This window comes from Theropithecus gelada, chromosome 11, assembly GCF_003255815.1.
Source record: "Theropithecus gelada isolate Dixy chromosome 11, Tgel_1.0, whole genome shotgun sequence".
Taxonomy (NCBI): domain Eukaryota; kingdom Metazoa; phylum Chordata; class Mammalia; order Primates; family Cercopithecidae; genus Theropithecus; species Theropithecus gelada.
In genome coordinates, this window is record NC_037679.1 from 96,558,687 (window position 1) to 96,580,735 (window position 22,049).

At 43.9% G+C, this 22,049-nt stretch overlaps 1 protein-coding gene across 2 annotated transcripts; it reads left to right on the forward strand.

The window, feature by feature from the left end:
* The first annotated feature begins 5,991 nt into the window (after positions 1–5,991).
* On the forward strand, positions 5,992–21,397 carry LOC112634126 (solute carrier family 2, facilitated glucose transporter member 3). Of its 2 annotated transcripts, XM_025401258.1 has the most exons (10): positions 5,992–6,283; positions 8,354–8,446; positions 9,108–9,268; positions 10,760–11,000; positions 11,308–11,470; positions 12,087–12,274; positions 15,970–16,074; positions 17,698–17,799; positions 19,176–19,379; positions 20,665–21,397. In XM_025401258.1, the coding sequence occupies exons 1-10, from the start codon at positions 6,269–6,271 to the stop codon at positions 20,881–20,883; spliced, it is 1,491 nt and encodes a 496-aa protein (XP_025257043.1). In that variant the 5' UTR covers positions 5,992–6,268; the 3' UTR covers positions 20,884–21,397. The 2 variants fall into 2 exon arrangements, with proteins under 2 accessions (XP_025257043.1, XP_025257044.1); XM_025401259.1 differs by lacking the exons at positions 5,992–6,283; positions 9,108–9,268 and having other exon boundaries at positions 7,124–8,446.
* Positions 21,398–22,049: the final 652 nt, after the last annotated feature.

Below are 22,049 nucleotides of genomic sequence, written 5' to 3' on the forward strand. Positions count from 1 at the left end.
TCCCTGCTTTTAAGGGATTCACATGTGAAATAGGGTGACAAAGAAGACAGTTAAGGTGAGACTCTGAGGAGCATGGAGTGTGCCTGTAGTCCCAGCTACCAGGAGGATCGCTTGAGCCCAGGAGTTACAGTCCAGCCTGGGGTAGCACAGCTAGATGCTGTCTCTTAAATTAAAAAGAAGAAGAAAATTAAAAGACACTGGCCAGGCACAGTGGCTCATGCCTGTAATCCTGACACTTTGGGAGGCCGAGGCGGGCAGATCACCTGAGGTCAGGAGTTTGAGACCAGCCTGGCCAATATGACAAAACCCCATCTCTACTAAAAATACAAAAAAATCAGCTGTGTGGTGGTGGGAGGCTGTAATCCCAGCTATTTGGGAGACTGAGGCAGGAGAATTACTTGAACCCGGGAGGGGGAGGTTGCAGCGAGTGTACCATTGCACTCCAGCCTGGGCAACAAGAGCAAAACTCCATCTCAAAAAAAAAAAAAAAAAAAGAAAATTAAACGACAAAAAAGCAGGTTATGAGGGATCAAGTTCCTGGAAGAGATGATGTTTCATCTAAAACTTGAAGGTCGCTGGGTACAGTGGCTCACACCTGTAATCCCAGCACTCTGGGAGGCCGAGGCAGGCGAATCACGAGGTCAGGAGATCGAGACCATCCTGACTAACACGGTGAAACCCCGTCTCTACTAAAAAAATACAAAAAATCAGCCAGGTGTGCTGGCAGGCGCCTGTAGTCCCAGCTACTCAGGAGGCTGAGGCAGGAGAATGGCGTGAACCTGGGAGGCGGAGGTTGCAGTGAGCCGAGATCGCGCCATTGCACTCCAGCCTGGGCGACAGAGCGAGACTCCTTTAAAAAAAAAAAAAGAAAGAAAAAGAAAACCTGAAGGTCTTCATCAGGTTTTTCAATACCCTCAACTTCCACATATTCCTATAACTTCTACACACAACCATTCATTGATTCAACTAACATGTAGTGGGTTTCCATTCTATTCTGGGCCTGCTCAAAACAACTAAGCCAGATCATGCTCCCATGGAGTTCCAACCTAGATACCTACAATTCAAGAAAAAAATATAGTATTATAAGACATGCATGATCTTTGGCTGGGCACAGTGGCTCACACCTGTAATCCTAGCACTTTGGGAGGCCAAGGCGGGTGGATCACCTGAATTCAGGAGTTTGAGACCAGCCTGGCCAACATGGTAAAACCTCATCTCTACAAAACTTGGCTGGGCGTGGTGCCACATGCCTATAATCCCAGCTAGTTGGGAGGCTGAGACAGAAAAATTGCTTGATCTCGGAAGGCAGAGGTTGCAGTGAACCGAGATCACGCCACTGCACTTTAGCCTGGGCGATAGAGTGAGACTCTCAAAAAAAAAAAAAAAAAAACCAAAAAGATATGCATAATCTTCAAATGTATGTCCTTTGGCCAGGAGGATCTTGCATTAGAATTGACCCATAAAGGATGGGAAAGATTTGTACAAGCAGCAATGAAAGGGATTTATTTTTTAAGACAGAGTAAGACAAAGTAAAACCTATGAGGCAGGGAATGGGGCCTGTTTGAAAACTGACAAATAGTTAGATTGGCTGAGGCAAAGCATAAGTATACTTCTAATTTTTTTTTCTTGGGTGTATATTTTAAGTATATTCTAAGCCTGGCATCGTAAGTTGGGATCATGCTGAAAAGTCAAGATATATCTCATTGATAATTATATATATTAATTTCATGCTGAAATGAGAATTTGGGGGTATATTAGGGTATATAAAGTATAATATTAAAATTAATGTGTTTCTTTTTATTTTCTTAATGTGGCTACTGAGTTTTTTTGTTTTGTTTTGTTTTTTTTGACTCAGTGTCTCACTCTGTCACCCAGACTGGAGTGCAGTGGCACTGTCTTGGCTCATTGCAACATCTGCCTCCTGGATTCAAGTGATTCTCATGCCTCAGCTTCCCAAGTAGCTGGGGTTACAGGTGTGTGGACACACCTGGCTAAATTTTTGTATTTTTCATAGAGACGGGGTTTTGTGATGTTGGCCAGGCTGGTATTGAACTTCTGACCTCAAGTGATCTGCCCACCTCAGCCTCCCAAAGTGCTGGGATTACAACAGGTGTGAGACCCCATGCCCAGAAGAAAAATTTTAAGTGACATTTGTGACTTATACTATATGTATATTGGACAGTACTGGTCTAGGCTTTATTCAATAATCATTGAAGATATTTGAGTAGGAAATTGATAAGATTCAAATTCTGATTTAGGATAATTCATGTAGCACTGATGTGGAATGGATTCATTTTTGAAGAAGGGAGAGGGAGGAGGAGGGAAGACCTTCCTGAAAGTGGGACGGGCCTGAGAGCTGGGAGTAGGCCCTTCAGGATCAATGGGAGTGATGGAAGGATGATTTAAACCCAGTTTAGACAGGAAAATCAACATTTCTCAAATGTTTTCCTTCTTAATCTTGAGGACTTATTTTCTACAGTGTTTTCAAATTCAAGTGAACTAACCTAATAAAGGAAGATTAAGAAGTAACATGCTTTAACAAAAGTTGTTCTTTATGAGGAATATTATGGATGCAAGGAAAGTTTTAGATCAGTTATTAGCTTTTTTGTTTCTGTTTCTGTTTTTGGGTTTTTTTAGACAGAGTTTTCGCTCTTGTTGCCCAGGGTGGAGTGCAGTGGCGCAATCTCGGATCACTGCAACCTCCGCCTCCCAGGTTCAAGTGATTCTTCTGCTTCAGCCTCCTGAGTAGCTTAGATTACAGGTACGCACCACCACTCCCAGCTAATTTTTTAGTATTTTTAGTAGAGACAGTGTTTCACCATGTTGGCCAGGCTGGTCTCGAACTCCTGACCTCAGGTGATCTGCCTGCCTCGGCCTCCCAAAGTGCTGGGATTACAGGTGTGAGCCACCGCACCTGGCCCAGTTACTAGCTTTTTAGTGTGTCTTGAAATGCCTCTTATATTGTTTTATGAAAGAGAGAGTTTTCCCTGTCTTTACCTCAATGCGTTTAAAGCCTTGTATTCCTTGACTTTAGATTTTATGTTTGTTTTCCACTTGGTTATCATATAGCAAGCATCCATCCCACAAAGCTGCATGAAACTAGGATTGAGATTTACATTATGCAGATGTAGATTCTAGGACTGAGATTTACATCACAACTCTTCTCTAGTGACCAAGGTGAAGGACTATCTAAGCTTGGACATCTATGTTGCTTTGGGGGCCAGCCCACTCCAGAACTGGTTTTTGAGCATCAGGTTCCTCCTAGGTCCCATTTGCTCAAGGAATACTTGTCTCAATACGCTCAACACACTTTTTTTTTTTTTGAGACAGGGTCTCACTCCGTTGCCCAGGCTGCATAGCTCACTGCAGCTTCTACCTCCTGGGCTCAAGTGATCCTCCCACTTCAGCCTCCCAAGAAGCTGGGTCTATAGGCACATGCCATTACCACACCCAGCTAATTTTTTTTTTTTAGGTAGAGAAGGGGTCTCACTGTGTTGTCCAGGCAATGCTCGATATGCAATTTAAAATATTTTCCTGATAAACACAACTTTGTTGTTTTGGTAGGGCTACATATTGCTTTAATTTGTAACTTTAAAATATACAATATGTTTGAAAGACTTAGTACAAAAAAGTAAGCTATTAATAATTTTTATATTGAATGCATGCTGAAATGACAATGTTTTGGATATATTGGGTTTAAATAAAATAATTATGAAAAAAATTCTCATTTATTTTAAAATCTTTAATGTGGCTACTAGAAACCATAATGTGACAGGCTCACATTATATTTCTATTGCACAGCACTGCTCTTTGGGATATCCTTTTTCCTTTAGATGCCAAATTCAGTTGTGGTGGTGACTAAAGGGGCCTCTGGCTCAGCATTTCCTGGAAGGCAAGGGTTAGATGGGGGAGGGGAGTTGTCATCAAATCAGATTTTAACAATATCCTATTAAAGCAAAGGAAGCAAGAGTAATCTAGTTTTCTCGGGTACAGCAGTATTAATTTCAATTCTAGGCCCTCAACCAAAACCCTAAAGGAAGATGCACTTTCTCCAGTTCACCACTGGGAAAAAGTTTATCTCTTTACCAAGCTTCCTTCACCCACCCTGCCACCTCCAGTACTGAAAGGGTTGCCAGCTACAAATAAAGGGACATTAGGAATTTGATAGTTGATATACCTCCTCCAAAAAAGCCTAGATACTATCTCCCACTTACCCAGCTGTTTAAACACAAACTAAATTGTTTTGCTTTGTTTGCTCTCACCCTGGAGCCACTCTTCTCTCTCCCCATTATCCCTCCCTCAGTTCTCATTCCTATTTTCTTCTCCTACTTAGCTTGTTCAGTTTTCTTGTATAGCTTAGTAATCAGATACTTATCTCACACTTTTCTTTCAAGAAACTCACAGTCCATAACTACTAGGGTATTCATTATCTTTTCCAGTTATGTGAGAATTGCTTGCCCTAGTCCCTTCTTATTAAATACAAAAAGGTTAGAAGGGAAACACTATAAATGCCTTGTGGGTCAGAACTCTTTTGTCCTATTATTATTATTATTACTATTATTATTATTAGTTTTTGAGACAGAGTCTTACTCTTTCGCCCAGGCTGGAGTGCAGTGGCGCGATCTCAGCTCACTGCAAGCTCCGCCTCCTGGGTTCACACGATTCTACTGCCTCAGCCTCCTAAGTAGCTGGGACTACAGGAGCCCACTACCACGCCCAGTTAATTTTTTTTTTTGTATTTTTAGTAGAGACGGGGTTTCACTGTGTTAGCCAGGATGGTCTCGATCCTTTGACCTCGTGATCCGCCCGCCTCAGCCTCCCAGAGTGCTGGGATTACAGGCGTGAGCCACCACGCCTGGCCTTTTGTCCTATTATTCACTGAAGAATCACCAGCTTCTTGGAGAGTACCTGATACATAGCATGTACTCAGCAAATATCTGCTTAATTGAACTCGATATTCATTGCATTTCTAGATGCTATAAGCTTGAGACTAGCATAAAGTGATGCAGAATTCAGAATGGGTGATATGGCAAATACCTTATTAAAGAATGTGGGGTCGGGCGCGGTGGCTCACACTTGTAATCCCAAAACTCTGGGAGGCCGAGGTGGGCAGATCACAAGGTCAGGAGTTTGAGACCAGCCTGGCCAATATGGTGAAATCCTGTCTCTACTAAAAATACAAAAATTAGCTGGGCGTGGTGGCGGGTGTGTATAGTCCCAGCTACTCGGTAGGCTGAGGCAGGAGAATTGCTTGAACCCGGGAAGCGGAGGTTGCAGTGGGCCGAGATCGCACCACTGCACTCCAGCCTGGGTGACAGTGTGAGGCAACATATCAAAAAAAAAAAAAAGAATATAGATTGTATTTCATAAACAGTTGAACCTCTTCTTGCTGCCCTGATAGTTGGTCTGGCTCCTAGAAATTCAGGTTTCTTCCCTTCAGGTGAGATTATGCTAATCAGAGAACATTGGCAAAATTCTTTCCCTGATTTTCTTCTCTCAGGCTGACTTTCCCTCCCTTTTAAGATCGTAGACTCCCTCTTAAAAAAAAAAGAAAAAAAAAAAGATTGTAGACCCACCCTATAAACAAAAAACGACCGATAAATTCATAGAATCAGGAATCCTTACTGCTTATACTCTTTCTAACAACCTTAAATCTCTGATAGTAGCACCCACTTTGTTTTATATGGATAGATTTATTCTCATCTCTCTGTAGATTGTTTTAATCCCAAGCAGATTCAAGAGCAAAAAATAGCGTATTTGCCCTCCCTCCAGGCTTTTCTGGTAGCATTTTGTCTGTGAAACTAAGAGGCTGTAACTGCTATTAGAAGAGGGAAGGAGTAAGGATGAGCTTTTGAAAAAAAAAAAAAAAAGAAAGAAAAAAAAACCCAGGGTAGAGAGAGTGGCAGGATGTGGTTTGAAGAGAGGGGGGAGGGAGTGCGTTATTGTCGGGGGGTGCGGGGGTGGGGATAGTTCTGAAGTTCTGATAACACAGAATTCCGAGAGATCACAAGATTATTTCAGGGGGGTGGGGTGGGGTGGGGCTGGGGGCTTGTCGCCCTTTCAGGCTCCACCCTTTGCGGAGATTATAAATAGTCATGATCCCAGCCAGACCCAGAGATGCTGTAGTGGTGAGACTCTGGAGCCTTCCTGAGGACCTGGAGAAGACCTGCTGCCGAGAAGGACATTTTGAAGGTTTTGTTGGCTGAAAAAGCTGCTTCTGGAATCACACCCCTAGATCTTTCTTGAAGACTTGAATTAGATTCGGGCCATGGGGACACAGAAGGTAAGAATGATATAATTACTGGTTATTTTTGCTTGTTTGGGGTACACTCAGAAAGGCGAATATTAATAATGTTAATTGCCTTGTTCTATTTTCTCTTAAGTCACCAAGCCATCTTAAGGCCTTTTCATTTCTTATCTAGCCTGCACTGCTGCCGCTTCATCAGTTCTCTTTGAATGTCAGTTCTGTTCACCTTCTTATCATAGGAAAGTCACCCGGAGAAGTTGTGTTGACTTCTCAGGTTTATTTTAGGTAACCATATACCACTGAGGACGAGATGGTTGAGCGTTTAGAGGATCGGGCTGCCTGGTTGTATAGATTAAAAGTGTGGGTCTCAGAGCCAGTGTGAAGACTTCTCTGGAAGCGTTAGACCTTGAAAAGGTCTGTGTTTGGGGGCACAGGCCAGGGTCCAGCCATCTGTTGGGGTTCGTGAAAGAATTACAGTTGCCCTTCCTATTAGGGTTAAAATTGTGAATGCAGAACATACAAAATATTATTGGTGCTGTAGTGCAATATTTGCAGGGAGAAAGGCTTTTATTTTATTTTATTTTTTTTCTGATTGAGTTTTGCTCTTGTTGCCCAGGCTGGAGGAGAGACCTCAGCTCACCACAACCTCCGCCTCCCGGGTTCAAGTGGTTCTCCTGCCTCAGCCTCCTGAGTAGATGGGATTATAGGCATGAACCACCACGCCCGGCTAATTTGTATTTTTAGTAGAGACGGGGTTTCTCCATGTTGGTCAGACTCCTGACCTCAGGTGATCCGCCCGCCTCGGCCTCCCAAGGTGCTGAGATTATAGGCGTGAGCTACCGCGCCCAGCAAGAAAGGCATTTTTTTACCAAGATAAATTTAACTAAAAATAAGGGGCCGGGTGTGGCGGGTCACGCCTATAACCCCAGCATTTGGGAAACCAAGGCAGAAGGATCACATGAGGCCTGGAGTTTGAGACTAGTCTTGGGCAATATAGTGAGATCCCATCTCTACAAAGGAGGAAGAAAGAAAATGTAGGAAAATAAGAGGGATGGAAAATTGAGACTAAAGAAAAGGCTCTCAAAGATAGCGAATGATGAGAGGAGGCAGAAGAGATTTTTACTAAAAGGAAAAAGATTTAACAGAGAGCATTGTACTGGCAGGGCCCTCCGGGGTACCAATGCTTAGCTGTGACTCAGACATCTGGGAGGCTGCAGGCAAGGTCACTTCTGCTGAAGCTCCTAGCCTGCTGCCTAATCTGTCCGACCTGAAAGGAAATGAGTTTAAGATGTGAAAGATTGAAGGGATTTTTGGTGGGGTGGGGTGGGGAGGAATGGCATAGAAGATGGCCTCAGGCATAAAAGTTGAGCTGCCGGGAGGTGGAAATGTAAAATGTCTTCCCCAGCTGAATTATTCCAGGCGAGGTGAAGATGACTGGTTCTCCCCACTAAGAAATGTCTCTTATATGTTGGGTTCAGAGTAAGATGTTCTTTCTTCCCCTACGCGGGGGTTAGAGAGAGCAGAACTGTATTTAATAAACGAAGACTGAAATGGGGCCAGGATGCACTGGGTAGATCCAGTAGCTTACATGGTCCAGAGAGATAGAGACTCAAAGAGCTGCCCAGCAGTGAAGATACAAACTACCACGCCCTCCCCCACCACCACCACTGGGCTTCTGTGGGGTCTGGGTACAGATCAGACTGCACTGTGTTTGTTTCCGAAATGATCAGTTCTTAGCGATCCTACCCAAGGCTGTGTTGTCCTCTGCCCTCCCAGTTCTTGAGTGGAATTCTGTGCCTACCTTTACCTGATGCAAGTTTTTAAATATTTCCAAACTGACCAACCCAGTTTCTCTTAACTTCTTCCTTCCCCAATTTTCTTTCCACTTTCACCAAGTTAACTTCACATTCTTATCTCCAGATAAGTTCTTTAGTATAATCTATTCCTTTGTCTTCCCCATTAATTACCTAAATCTCATTTGATGTTTGTCCTTTTCATACCACTCATAGGTCAAATTCTCCTAATACAGCTCCGTAATTAATAAGAAACAGTCACTAATCACAAGTTTTAAGGACCACTCTCTCCTCCCTGTCTTCCTCCCTCCAGGTCACCCCAGCTCTGATCTTTGCCATCACAGTTGCTACAATCGGCTCTTTCCAGTTTGGCTACAACACTGGGGTCATCAATGCTCCTGAGAAGGTGAGTGCCAGGCCACAAGAATTAGAATCTGGAATAGGGAAGTTACTCCTTTAAGCAGAGTTTCAAGAAATTAGAATTTAAGGCCAGGCACGGTGGCACCTGTCTGGAGTCCCAGCTACTCCGGAGGCTGAGGCCTAAAGATCACTTGAGCCCAGGAGTTAAACACCATCCTGGGCAACACAGTTAGTGAGGGTTCCTCCCCAAACTAGGGGATTTTAAGACAAACTTTGTATCTATCCTGTCCAAGACTGAAGATGGAGACAATATTGGTGGGGAAAATTAGTGGGGTCGTTTAATCAAAGCAGAAAGCTCACTTACTTCCTGAACCCTGGGCGGTGCTGTTCTTCCTCCCACTCTTTCACCCATAGTGATAGACTTCCTGTATTATCCCTTAGGGGTTAGGTACAAAGCAGCTGGGTTCCCTTAGCATGGGGCTGGGGTAGACTGAACATCGGTGCTGCCACCTACTGGGAATTTCAGGACAAATTAAAAATTACTATTCCAGGGAGAGTTAACATTAATTCCAATATGTTATCTGCCTCTTCCATTCCCGTCTATTTATTCCCTTGATTCTCTAGGAAGGAAATGATCCCTAATATTTGTCTTTTTTTCTCATCCAACTGTAACAGTCTGTTCTACCACCAACGCTTTTATTTTGCAGATCATAAAGGAATTTATCAATAAAAGTTTGACGGAGAAGGCAAATATCCCTCCCTCTGAGGTGCTGCTCACGTCTCTCTGGTCCTTGTCTGTGGCCATATTCTCCGTCGGGGGTATGATCGGCTCCTTTTCCGTCGGACTCTTCGTCAACCGCTTTGGCAGGTATTGACTAGAAACTGGGCAAGGAAGTGGGCTCTACAGCTGCACTGAGGACAAGTGTGGAGAGTTAGGGCAGGGAGATGATGATGCCTTTGAATAAGAACACCTTGAATTCTAATCAAGGGAAACCTAGTCCAACTGGTCCCGAATATGACTGCCCTTGCCTGGAGCTCTACTACCCTCCATAGCTCCCGCCCAGCTGCTCAAGAGATGAACTGTGTGAGTGATTGGCCTTTGCAGTCCAGCTAGGGCTAGTTCAGAATTATTCCCTAGTAAGCTCAACTGTGGGGTTTCCAGAAACATAATTTACAAGGTATGAAGTTGTTTACTTTTATTAAAAAAATTGGGGTTTCATATAAATGTTTCTATTATTTTACACAGGATAGGTAGGAATTATTTTTGTAATTCTTAGTCTATGGCAAATGTGGATAATGGTAAAAAGAATCTTATTCTATAGGAGCTTAACAATATGTTTTTAGAAGGTAGAATATATTTTCAGTTATGAAATATATTTTCATTTAGGCAATTAGGCCGGGTGCAGTGGCTCACGCCTGTAGTCTTAGCACTTAGGGAAGCCGAGGCAAGTGGATCAGCTGAGGTCAGGAGTTCGAGACCGGCCTGGCCAACATGGCGAAACCCCGTCTCTACTAAAAATACAAAAATTAGTCAGGCGTAGTGACAGGCACTTATCATGTCAGCTACTCCAGAGGCTGAGGCAGAAAAATCACTTGAACCTCGGGGGTGGTGCAGAGGTTGCAGTAAGCTGAGATCTGGCCACTTCACACCAACCTGGGTGAAAGAGCGAAACTCCATCTCAAAAAAAAAAAAAAGCCAGTGCAGTGGCTCACCCCTGTAATCCCAGCACTTTTAAGTCAGGAGGTCAAGACCATCCTGGCTAACACGGTGAAACCCCTATCTCTACTAAAAATATAAGAAATTAACCAGGTGTGGTGGTGGGCGCCTATAATCCCAGCTGCTCGGGAGGCTGAGGCAGGAGAATCTCTTGAGCCCGGGAGGCGGAGGTTGCAGTGAGCCGAGATCCCGCCACTGCACTCTAGCCTGGGTGACAGACCAACACTCCATCTCAAAAAAAAAAAAATTGCTAATTGGATATTCTAGAAATGCAATTGGAATTCACATTTAAAAATGGATAAGGCAACCTATTTTACTTGATTATGTTCTTTTTTTTTTTTTTTTACCCCCCAAGAAAGGGGGTCTTGCTCTGTCACCCAGGCTGGAGTGTAATGGCTCAATCATAGCTCACTACAGCCTCAACCTCCCACCTCAGCTCCCTGAGTGCTAGGGACTATAGGCGGGCACCGTCATGCCTGGTTCCCAACTAGAAATGTTCTGATAATAGAAAGTGAAAAAGAAAAGTTAGATCAAAAAAAGGAGATGATAGGAGCCTGGAGAAGAGCAGAATAATGAGGACAGAAGAGAGGTTAGGAGCCTCTCACTTTGCTAATTGCATTTTGTCTTTGATTAACCTTACAGGCGTAATTCAATGCTGATTGTCAACCTGTTGGCTGTCACTGGTGGCTGCTTTATGGGACTGTGTAAAGTAGCGAAGTCAGTTGAAATGCTGATCCTGGGCCGCTTGGTTATTGGCCTCTTTTGCGGACTCTGCACAGGGTTTGTGCCCATGTACATCGGAGAGATCTCGCCTACTGCCCTGCGGGGTGCCTTTGGCACTCTCAACCAGCTGGGCATCGTGGTTGGAATTCTGGTGGCCCAGGTACTCTAGAACTTCTCATACCTGATGAGTGTTAGTTTCATGGGTCATTAAAAAAGTTAACATAGATAAAGCACTGAAGGATATCTGGCACATGTTCAATTATATGTGGAAGTTTTAGATATTGTTACTATAACTCATAGATAGTAGCTCAAGAAGCAGGCTGAGTAGAGAAAGGAAAAGAAACACAATTTGTTGATTTTTTTTCCCATAGTAAAAGAATGTGTGATTTTCTGAACTTTTTGTTTTTTAATGAACTTGTGGCCTATGAGGTATGGGGTTTATAGCATTGTCTTTGTGTGGTTTCTAGATCTTTGGTCTGGAATTCATCCTTGGGTCTGAAGAGCTCTGGCCGTTGCTATTGGGCTTCACCATCCTTCCTGCTATCCTACAAAGTGCAACCCTTCCATTTTGCCCTGAAAGTCCCAGATTTTTGCTCATTAACAGAAAAGAAGAGGAGAATGCTAAGCAGAGTGAGTATCCTTCACACCTTCATGTGAATATAATGTGAATTATATGGTTGTGGTTTGTTTGAGGGATGAGGGTACTGGACCTATTTTCTGTTACACTCTTTCCCTGCCCCTCAGAATCCAAGTGAGGAGGGTTCTGATTACTCCTGAGGAAAATTTTCAGCCCCTAAAGAATGAGGTGAAAAGGCAGGTTTAGGAATGGATGCTATCAGGCCGGGCATGATGGGTCATGCCTGTAATCCAGCACTTTAAGAGGCCAAGGCGGGTCACCTGAGGTCAGGAATTCAAGACCTGCCTGAACAACATGGCGAAACCCCGTCTCTACTAAAAATACAAAATTAGCCGGGAATGGTGGTGCATGCCTGTAATCCCAGCTACTCGCCAGACTGAGGCGGGAGAATTGCGTGAACCCGGGAGGCGGAGGTTGCTTGAGCCAAGATCATGCCATTGCACTCCAGCCTGGGCAACAAGAGTGAAACTCCGTTTCCAAAAAAAAAAAAAAGGAAGGGATGCTATCGATCACCTCATCTCATGCGGCCCTTTCCTGGCTGCTTTACAGGAAGAATGAATTTGGGGCAGCACATTGTCTTTATCCTTTCCTCTTTCTTCTTTTCACCAGTCCTCCAGCGGTTGTGGGGCACCCAGGATGTATCCCAAGACATCCAGGAGATGAAAGATGAGAGTGCAAGGATGTCACAAGAAAAGCAAGTCACCGTGCTGGAGCTCTTTAGAGTGTCCAGCTACCGACAGCCCATCATCATTTCCATTGTGCTCCAGCTCTCTCAGCAGCTCTCTGGCATCAATGCTGTGAGTATGATACTTTAGGATCAAATATGTCTTACAGTATTTCACTTAAAATGCCGGGCATGGTGGCGGTGTGCCTGTAGTCCCAGCTACTCAGGAGACAGATAAAAGGATCACTTGAGCTCAGGAGTTGCAGGCTGCAGTGAGCTATAATTATGCCACTGCATTCCAGCCTGGGAGACAGTGAGACTGTGTCTCTGAAATAGGGAAAAAAAAGACCCTGGAAGGACACTGGCAACTTCAGAGTGAACTGACTTTACTAGTCTATGTTTTTACAACAAGAATAGTGAGCATGATAGTTTAAAGAGGGCAGCAAAACGGAAGCTAGCATTTGGCAGATAGCCCTTGTATTCCATGCAAATATCGGCTTCCTGTGTTTGACTGGATTGTAGGAAGAGAATATTCCTGTGCCTTCTAGTCAATATGGCTATTAAGAGCACCCTTGTCCCACCTTTTAAAATACTGATTCATCCCCTAAGAGTTTTCAGATAGTTTTTGATCAGTGGGATTAAGTTATTTTGTAACAAAGCATTTTGCATGTAATAGAGCGTTTTGATGCTCAAAATAGTAAGTTGGTTCCTGAACTTTTCTCCTAGCTAGCACACCAGGATATTTGTATTTGAAGTGGCAATGCTTCCTGGGAGGGGTTAGAGGCTGTTTTGTCAGAATCTATGAGGAGCCAGGTGTGGTGGCTGCTCATGCCTGTAATCCCAGCTACTACTCGGGAGGCTGAGGTGGGAATATCACTTAGGCTCAGGAGTCAAGCCTGGGCAATATAGTATGAGCCTGTCTTTAAAAAAAAAAAAAAAAAAAAAAAAACCACTTGGGAGGAAATACACAGTAGTTAGAAAAAGCCTCCTAGGTGATTGGTGATTTTGTTGAATCCCAGTTTCAAATTCCTCATTTGGAAATGCTAATGTAGGCCACATGCATTGCTGGAGAAAAATGTGCTCCCAAGACCTTCCAGAGCAGCAGAGCAGAGCAGGTGAGGCAGCTACGTGCAAGTGTAGCCCTGAGAATGAGCACCTCTTTAAAGAATGTACCTTGCATTAGTTCTGTGCCTGTTTAAAAAAAACGAATAAAAGAATGTACCTGAGGCAACTCCCTAGCTGCCTCACCACAGTTCTGGCCCTGCAAAACAGGACCAGGAAAAGATCACCTGTGGGAAATTACAAATGATTAATGAGCACTCTGAGGGACAGACTCCTGCCACTTCAGAGTATGGTGTGTACATTCTTTTTCTTTTTTTTGAGTCTCACTCTGTCACCCAGGCTGTAGTACAGTGGCACAGTCTCAGCTCACTGCAAGCTCTACCTCCCGGGTTCAAGCGATTCTGCCTCAGCCTCCCTAGTAGCTGGGATTACAGGTGCGCACCACCATACCTAGCTAATTTTTTTGTATTTTTAGTAGAGACGGGATATCACCATGTTGGCCAGGCTGGTCTCAAACTCCTGACCTCAGGTGATCCGCCCACCTCGGCCTCCTAAAGTGCTGGCCTTACAGGTGTGAGCCACCATGCCCAGCATGTACGTTAATTATTGTTGGACAAAGCTGGCTCCCAATTTAGTCAATGAGTAGATTTTGCTCCAGGTATAATCTCACCCAAAGCTGGCTGCACCAGAATTATGGGGGTTGGGATTCCTGAGTCAGCTGAATTTGAGAATCTCTGTGTAAGAGGCCTGAAAATTGTCTGTAAAAATAAATCTGATGCACAGCAGGCTTGGAAATCGCTTTTCCAACCTACTTTTGCACAAACAATGATTTCTAATTTCCCTTATGGGCAAATGGGTAACAGGTTGCATTGTATCATGTTTACCTAGCAGAGTAAACTGTTTAGGTGAGATGACATAGGGGTTAGCTTATCTTGCTTGGTGACACTAGATCGCAAAGTCATTTTACTGTAAGAAGTTTTATTGTGATGTGTACATGTACATTAGGTTTTTGACATGTAGACATTATGTTAAGGAAGAGAATTGGCATACCTATTTGTTACTTGTTTAAACTGCTCAAGTAATTACTTTTGTGCTAGCCTAATATCTTTCCCCACAAGCTTGATGTCATCATATAATATGTTGAGATTTTTTAACAGTCTTAATTAGCCCTAGAGCAGCAGGATTTTCAATAATGAGTCTACAAATCTGTTTCAAAAAATAGTTATAATCTTATTTTAGAAAATATAAATATAGTTTATATCTTATGTACTAGGGATTTAAAGAGTTGCTTCTTGAGAAGGTAAATCCCAATGTAGAGGTCCATATTCATCAAAAAGACTAGTATTGCTATGGAGGCAAATACTCTGGGTGAAATAAACTGAAGCGAACCTGGGTAACCTAGATAATGTTCCCTTGTTAACTTGAGGTCTGAGTCCAATATTTTAATATCTCTTAACTATGGTAGTTGTAGCAACCTTACATTTTAGCACAGTGCCTAGCAAACAACATAATTATTTAATATATATTAAATTACAATAATAGCTGGTATTTCATAAAACACTTCAAAAGGGCCTAGGCCTAGGAAATACAGCTCAACCTCTGCTTATTCAATGAGCAGGATAAGGTTATTCAACTAGTTCACTATCAAATTGAGACATCTATGTGCCTATCAATGTTCTGAAGGTTTGGGGAAGAGCCAATTAAAAAAGCATTTAGCTGGACCTGATGGCACATGCCTATAATCCCAGCAACTTGGAGGCTAACAGGCAGGAGGATCACTTGAGACCAACAGTTTAGGACCAGCCTGTGGGTAACAGTGAGTTGCTGTCTCAACTTATTAAAAAGAAACCAGTTAGTAGGAATTACACCTTCATATAAGTTAGTGAAGTGGCCGGGCGCGGTGGCTCACGCCTGTAATCCCAGCACTTTGGGAGGCCGAGGCGGGCGGATCACAAGGTCAGGAGATCGAGACCACAGTGAAACCCCGTCTCTACTAAAAATACAAAAAAAAAAAATTAGCCGGGCGCGGTGGTGGGCGCCTGTAGTCCCAGCTACTCAGGAGGCTGAGGCAGGAGAATGGCGTGAACCCGGGAGGCGGAGCTTGCAGTGAGCCGAGATCGCGCCACTGCACTCCAGCCTGGGCGACAGCGCGAGACTCCGTCTCAAAAAAAAAAAAAAAAAAAAAAAAAAAGTTAGTGAAGTGGACATAAGCAAGAGCAAATGGAACAGTGGGAATAAGCATTTTTAGAAGAAACAATGGAAATGAGTAGCTAGAATTAAGAACATTTAGAAAGAGAAAGGAGGGCCAGGTGCAGTGGCTCATGCCTGTAATCCCAGCACTTTGGGAGGCCAAGGCCAGCAGGTCACTTGAGGACAGGAGTTTGAGACCAGCCTGGCCAACATGTCGAAAACCCATCTCTACTTAAACTACAAAAATTAGCTGGGAGTGGTTGCAGGCACCTGTAGTCCAGCTACTCAGGAGGCTGAGGCAGGAGAATCGCTTTCATCTGGGAGGTAGAAGTAACAGTGAGCCGAGATTGTGCCACAGCACTCCTGCCTGGGTGACAGTTTGAGACTCCCTCTCAGAAAAAAGAGAAAGGAGATGAGATACAGAAGATAATTCATTTGCAGAAGGGATATGAGTATTGAACAAAAACCCTAGAAAAAGGACGTCTTACACCCTGGGACTTTTAAGTTTATTTTTGAGGGTTCTGTGTAACTGGTATGCAGAATTGTATCAAAGTTGCATGTTTTCTTTTCTACTAGGTGTTCTACTACTCAACAGGAATCTTCAAGGATGCCGGTGTTCAAGAGCCCATCTATGCCACCATCGGCGCAGGTGTGGTTAATACGATCTTCACTGTAGTTTCTGTAAGTTGGATGGTTTGATAATTTTGCGGGGGGAAAAGAATCCTTGCTACAGATGTTCAAAGATGGATTGCATGACCCTACTATCATTTAGTTACCTTTCTGTTGTTTAATTTTCCTTTGGGAAAAAGATACATTTAATGTTGGATGTAGTCTTCACTCTTCAAGCAAATGTGGATGGATGGGAAAGGAGGAAGTATAGAAGGGACTAACTATATATAGTATGCTTTAAACTTGGAATTGGAGGAGAGGTGTTTGGAAAAGCTCTCAACTCTGTGATTCCACTGTTTTCAAACTAAAGAAACAATAATCAACAGAAGATGTCTGTGACCCCCAGAATGTGTGAGGATTTTTCCCCATTAGGTAGGCAATCAGTTCTGTAGTGGACACCATCTGGGTGTCCTGCGATTTAATTCTGACACGATTTACCTGGAGATAGCATCAGATCTCACAGGTTGGTGGCACAGTTCCCAAGACTGCCCTCCACTCCTGATGCCCATCACAGGCTCCAGGTTGTTTACCTGTGCTTCTGCCCCACCAGCTATAGATCGGGATTCCCACCACGCCCTCTTTGGGTTGGATTAATTGGCTACAGTGGCTCACAGAACTCAGGGAAAATGTTTCCTAGTTTGATTTTTTTTGTTGTTGTTGTTGAGACGGAGTCTCGCTCTGTCGCCCAGGCTGGAGTGCAGTGGCCGGATCTCGGCTCACTGCAAGCTCCGCCTCCCGGGTTTACGCCATTCTCCTGCCTCAGCCTCCCGAGTAGCTGGGACTACAGGTGCCCGCCACCTCGCCCGGCTAGTTTTTTGTATTTTTTTAGTAGAGACGGGGTTTCACCGTGTTCGCCAGGATGGTCTCGATCTCCTGACCTCGTGATCCACCTGTCTCGGCCTCCCAAAGTGCTGGGATTACAGGCTTGAGCCACCACGTCCGGCCTCCTAGTTGATTTTAAAGGATATTTTAAAGCACAGAAATAAACAACCAAATTGATTCACAGGGCGAGGTCTGGAGGGACCCTGAGCGTGGGAGCCTCTGTCTCCGTGGAGTTGGGGTGCACTCCTAGCGCATAGATGATATGTTGCTGACCTTCCTGTCAGCTTCCATGGGTTCAGATATCTGGAAGCTCCCCACACCCTGCTTTTTGGGCCTTTTATGCAGACTTAATTGATTCTCCATGATTGAAGCATGGACAACAGTTTTGAAATGTGATTGGACAAAAAGGGAATGATCTGAACCCAGCCAGGCCTGTCTGTTTGGATTATTTTGGCCTCTCTGTAGCGTTTGTTCCTCTAGGGGGTGGGGCAGGACCCTCTCTGAAATGAGGGTTTTATGACCCGCAGTCAGATTAGCGTCCTGCCAAGTGGGAGGGCAGGAGAAAGTCAGAGAAGAATTCTATTTTCTGAGGCCTGTAGCATCCCAACATTATGATAAAAGACTCTACCAAGGGCTGTGGGGATTTTGAGCCAGGACCTGTGAATGGAACACAATATGTACGTATATAAAATCATAAATCACAGGAGGTATATCCGTAACAAGTGTCCTGCTGTTGGTAAGGCAGATTTCAAGTAGCTCAGACACTGTTTTCATGGAAAGGAAAACTGAAGTCATGTCATATTCTTCTTCCAGCTATTTCTGGTGGAAAGGGCAGGAAGAAGGACTCTGCATATGATAGGCCTTGGAGGGATGGCTGTTTGTTCCACGCTCATGACTATTTCTTTGTTATTAAAGGTGAGTGCTCTTTGAATGAAGAAAAGCGAGGGAGGGGGAAAGGAGGAGAGGTTACAGTTGACTTCTGTGACACAAGGGGTGGGTTGTTAAGGTTGCAGTTTGTCAACAAAGTCAAAGAAGAGAAGCAGGATGCCCAGAGTTTTTAAGAAACGTGGGTCTTCAGAGAACTGGAGGTAAACTGTTAGAATCCTTACATTTATAGAACATTCTTATAGCTTATAAAATAAATTATCTAATTTAATTCTTAAAATAATATCAAGGTAATCACACTTAATAGATGATGACATGGTCTCAATACAAAGTGATATGCATGAGATCACATATATGGGATTTAAAAATCCAAGCCTCGGCCGGACACAGTGGCTCACGCCTGTAATCCCAGTACTTTGGGAGGCTGAGGTGGGTGCATCACCTGAGGTTGGGAGTTCAAGAACAGCCTGACCAACATGGAGAAACCCCGTCTCTACTAAAAATACAAAATTAGCCAGGAGTGGTGGTGCATGCCTCTAATGCCAGCTACTCAGGAGAATCACTTGAACCCAAGGCAGAGGTTGTGGTGAGTCGAGATGGCGCCATTGCACTCTGGCCTGGGCAACAAGAGCGAAACTCCCTCTCAAAAAAAAAAAAAAAAAAAATTCCAAGCCTGGCTGGGTGCAATGGTTCATGCCTGTCATCTGCAACTTTGGAAAGCCAAGGTTAGAGGATTGCTTGAGCCCAGAAGATCAAGACCAGCCTAGGCAACATGGCAAGAAACTCTCTATAAAAAAAAAAAAATTTGTTTTGTTTTTGTTTTTGTTTTTTGTGACAGGGTTTCACTGTGTCAACAGGCTGAAGTGCAGTGGCACGATCTCAGCTCACTGCAACCTCCGCCTCCTGGGCTTAAGCGTTTCCCGTGCCTCAGCATCCCAGGAAGCTGGGATTACAGGCATGTGCCACCATGCCCAGCTAATTTTTGTACTTTTTAGTAGAGACAGGGTTTCACCATGTTAGCCAGGCTGGTCTCCAACTCTTGACCTCAAATAATCCACCTGCCTTGGTGTGAGCCACAGCTCCCGGCCAAAAAAATATTTTAATTAGCCAGGTGTGGTGGCACATGCTTCAAGTCCAAGCGATTTGAGAGGCTGAGGTGGGAGGATTGCTTAAGCCCAGGAGATGGATGATGCAGCGAGGTATTGTAGCGCCACTGCACTCCAGCCTGGGCAACACAGTAAGACCCTGTCTCTAAAAATAATAAAAATAAATCCAAGCCTATTGATTCCACAGCCACTCTTTGTATTGTGCATCAGGGGCAGGAGGATCTTGCCGTTAATTGCCTCTAGGAACCTAGATCCTACACTGTCTTTAAATTTTATTTTCTGTGTTCCTTCCTCTTACAGGATAACTATAATGGGATGAGCTTTGTCTGTATTGGGGCTATCCTGGTCTTTGTAGCCTTCTTTGAAATTGGACCAGGCCCCATTCCCTGGTTTATTGTGGCCGAACTCTTCAGCCAGGGCCCCCGCCCAGCTGCGATGGCAGTGGCCGGCTGCTCCAACTGGACCTCCAACTTCCTAGTCGGATTGCTCTTCCCCTCTGCTGCTGTAAGTAAACTCACCTTATCTTAAAACCAGCCTATGTAAGCTGACATGTTGAAGATACTCCTTAATAATAGAGTAGTCTGGGCCTGACATTGTGGCTCATGTCTGTAATCCTAGCACTTTGAGAGGCTGAGGCAGGTGGATCACCTGAGGTCAGGAGTTCGAGATCAGCCTGGCCAACATGGTGAAACTGCTGTCTCTACTAAAAACTCAAAAATTAGCTGGGCATGGTGGCACATGCCTGTAATTCCAGCTATTTGGGAGACCGAGGAAGGAGAATCACTTAAACCTGGGAGGTGGAGGTTGCAGCATGCCGAGATCACGCTACTGCACTCCAGCCTGCTCGATGGGAGCAAGACTCCATCCCTCAATAAATCAACAAATAATACCGTAGTCCCTCCTCATCTGCAGTTTCAGTTACCTGCAGTCTAAAAATATTAAATGGAAAATTCCAGAAATAAACAATTCGTAAGTTTTAAATTGCGGCCAGACGCAGTGGCTCAAGCCTGTAATCCCAGCACTTTGAGAGGTCAAGGTGGGTGGATAACGTGAGGTCAGGAGTTGAGGACCAGCCTGACTATCATGGTGAAACCCTGTTTCTACAATAAATACAAAAATTAGGCCTTGAGTCATGGCTCACTGTAATCTCAGTGAGCAAGATCATGCCATTGCACTCCAGCGTGGGCAACAAGAGAGAAACTGTCTCAAAGAAAAAAAAGCCAGGCATTGTAGCACACACCTGTAGGCCTAGCTACTCAGGAGACTGAGGCAAGAGAATCACTTGAACCCAGGAGGTAGAGTTCATTGTAAGCTGTGGTCACGCTTCTGCTCTCTAGCCTGGGTGACAGAGCGAGACCCCGTTTCAAAAAAAAAAAAAAAAAACTGTAAAAAGAGATGGAGTCTTGTTGTGTTGCCCAGGCTGGTCTCAAACTGCTGGGTTCCGGTGATCCTCCCACCTTGACCTCCCAAAGTGCTGGGATTATAGGCGTGAGCCGCCGCACTCGGCCCAGAAACACAGATTTTAAAAATAATGTTCAAAAGTCCAAAAATACTCAGTAGACATTTGGAAGCATCTAACTGTAATGAAAAGGAATAACAAAAAGAAAACTACAGAGAACTATAGTAAGTTAGCAACAGAATCTTAAGTGAATCACTGAAGAAACCTGTTTCCATTAAATATGGAAGGGTTATAGCTTGAAGCCCACTGGAAATATGAATGTGAAGGAAATTGAGTTTGTCAATGACCAGATTTTTATATCGACCTTCCTTTTTTGTGTCCTTTCACTAGCACTATTTAGGAGCCTACGTTTTTATTATCTTCACCGGCTTCCTCATTACCTTCTTGGCCTTTACCTTCTTCAAAGTCCCTGAGACCCGTGGCAGGACTTTCGAGGATATCACACGGGCCTTTGAAGGGCAGGCACATGGTGCAGATAGATCTGGGAAGGACGGCGTCATGGAGATGAACAGCATCCAGCCTCCTAAGGAGACCACCACCAATGTCTAAGTCATGCCCGCTTCCACCTCCCTCCCAGCATGGGAAAGCCATCTCTCCCTGAACAAGGGAGAGACCTCATCAGGATGAACCCAGGATTGCTTCTGAATGCTGCTACTTGATTCCTTTCTCATCCCACGCACTCCATGAGCACCCCAAGGCTGGGGTTTGTTGGATTTTCAATGGCTTTTTAAATATTTTATTTCCTGGACATTCTCTTCTGCTTAGGAGAGACCAAGTGAACCTACCTTCATTTCAGGAGGGATTGGCCACTTGGCATATGACAACTTTGCCAGCTTTTCCTCCCTCGGGTTCTAATATTGCCACATTAGGGGATATAGGAGAGGAAAAGTAAGGTGCAGTTCCCCCAACCTCAGACTTAACAGGAAGCAGATGCACATATGAGTGTGGAAGGCAGAGGGGGTTTATGTAAGAGCACCTTCTTCACTTCCACACAGCTCTACACGGCAAGTAAACTTGAGTTTTATTTATTTTATCCTCTGGTTTAATTACATAATTTTTTTTTACATTAAGCTCCAGGATACATGTGCAGAATGTGCAGGTTTGTTACATAGGTATATATGTGCCATGGTGGAAATATTTATTTTTTTAAGCATAATTTTACCAAATAATTAAAACAGAAGGAAATTGAGATTAGAGGGAGGTGTTTAAAGAGAGGTTATAGAGTAAAAGATTTGATGCTGGAGAGGTTCAGGTGCAATAAGAAGAATTTAGGGAGAAATGTAGTTCATTATTGGAGGGTAAATGATTTGGTGCCTGAGGGCTGTACTTTACCTCTTAACAATTTTTGTCCTTCAGATGGAAACTCTTGAAAGTTTAATTTTTCATAAAAGTCATATGCTTATATAATAAAGCTACTGATTTCCTTTAGAATTTTTTTCTTTAAGATAATAGTTTACATGTAGTAGTACTTGAAGTCTAGGATTATTAACTAATATGGGCATTGTAGTTAATGACGGTTGATGGGTTCTAATTTTGGACGGAGTTGAGGGAAGGGAAAGTGATTTCTAGAAAGCCTGTTCCCCTCACTGGACGAAATAACTCCTTCTTCTTGTAGTAGTCTCATGACTTTTGAAGTAGTCTGCCACCTATCTTGTGGGAGCCATCCAAATGAGAAACCACAAATAATTGGTTCTTGGTAGAGATTCATTATTTCT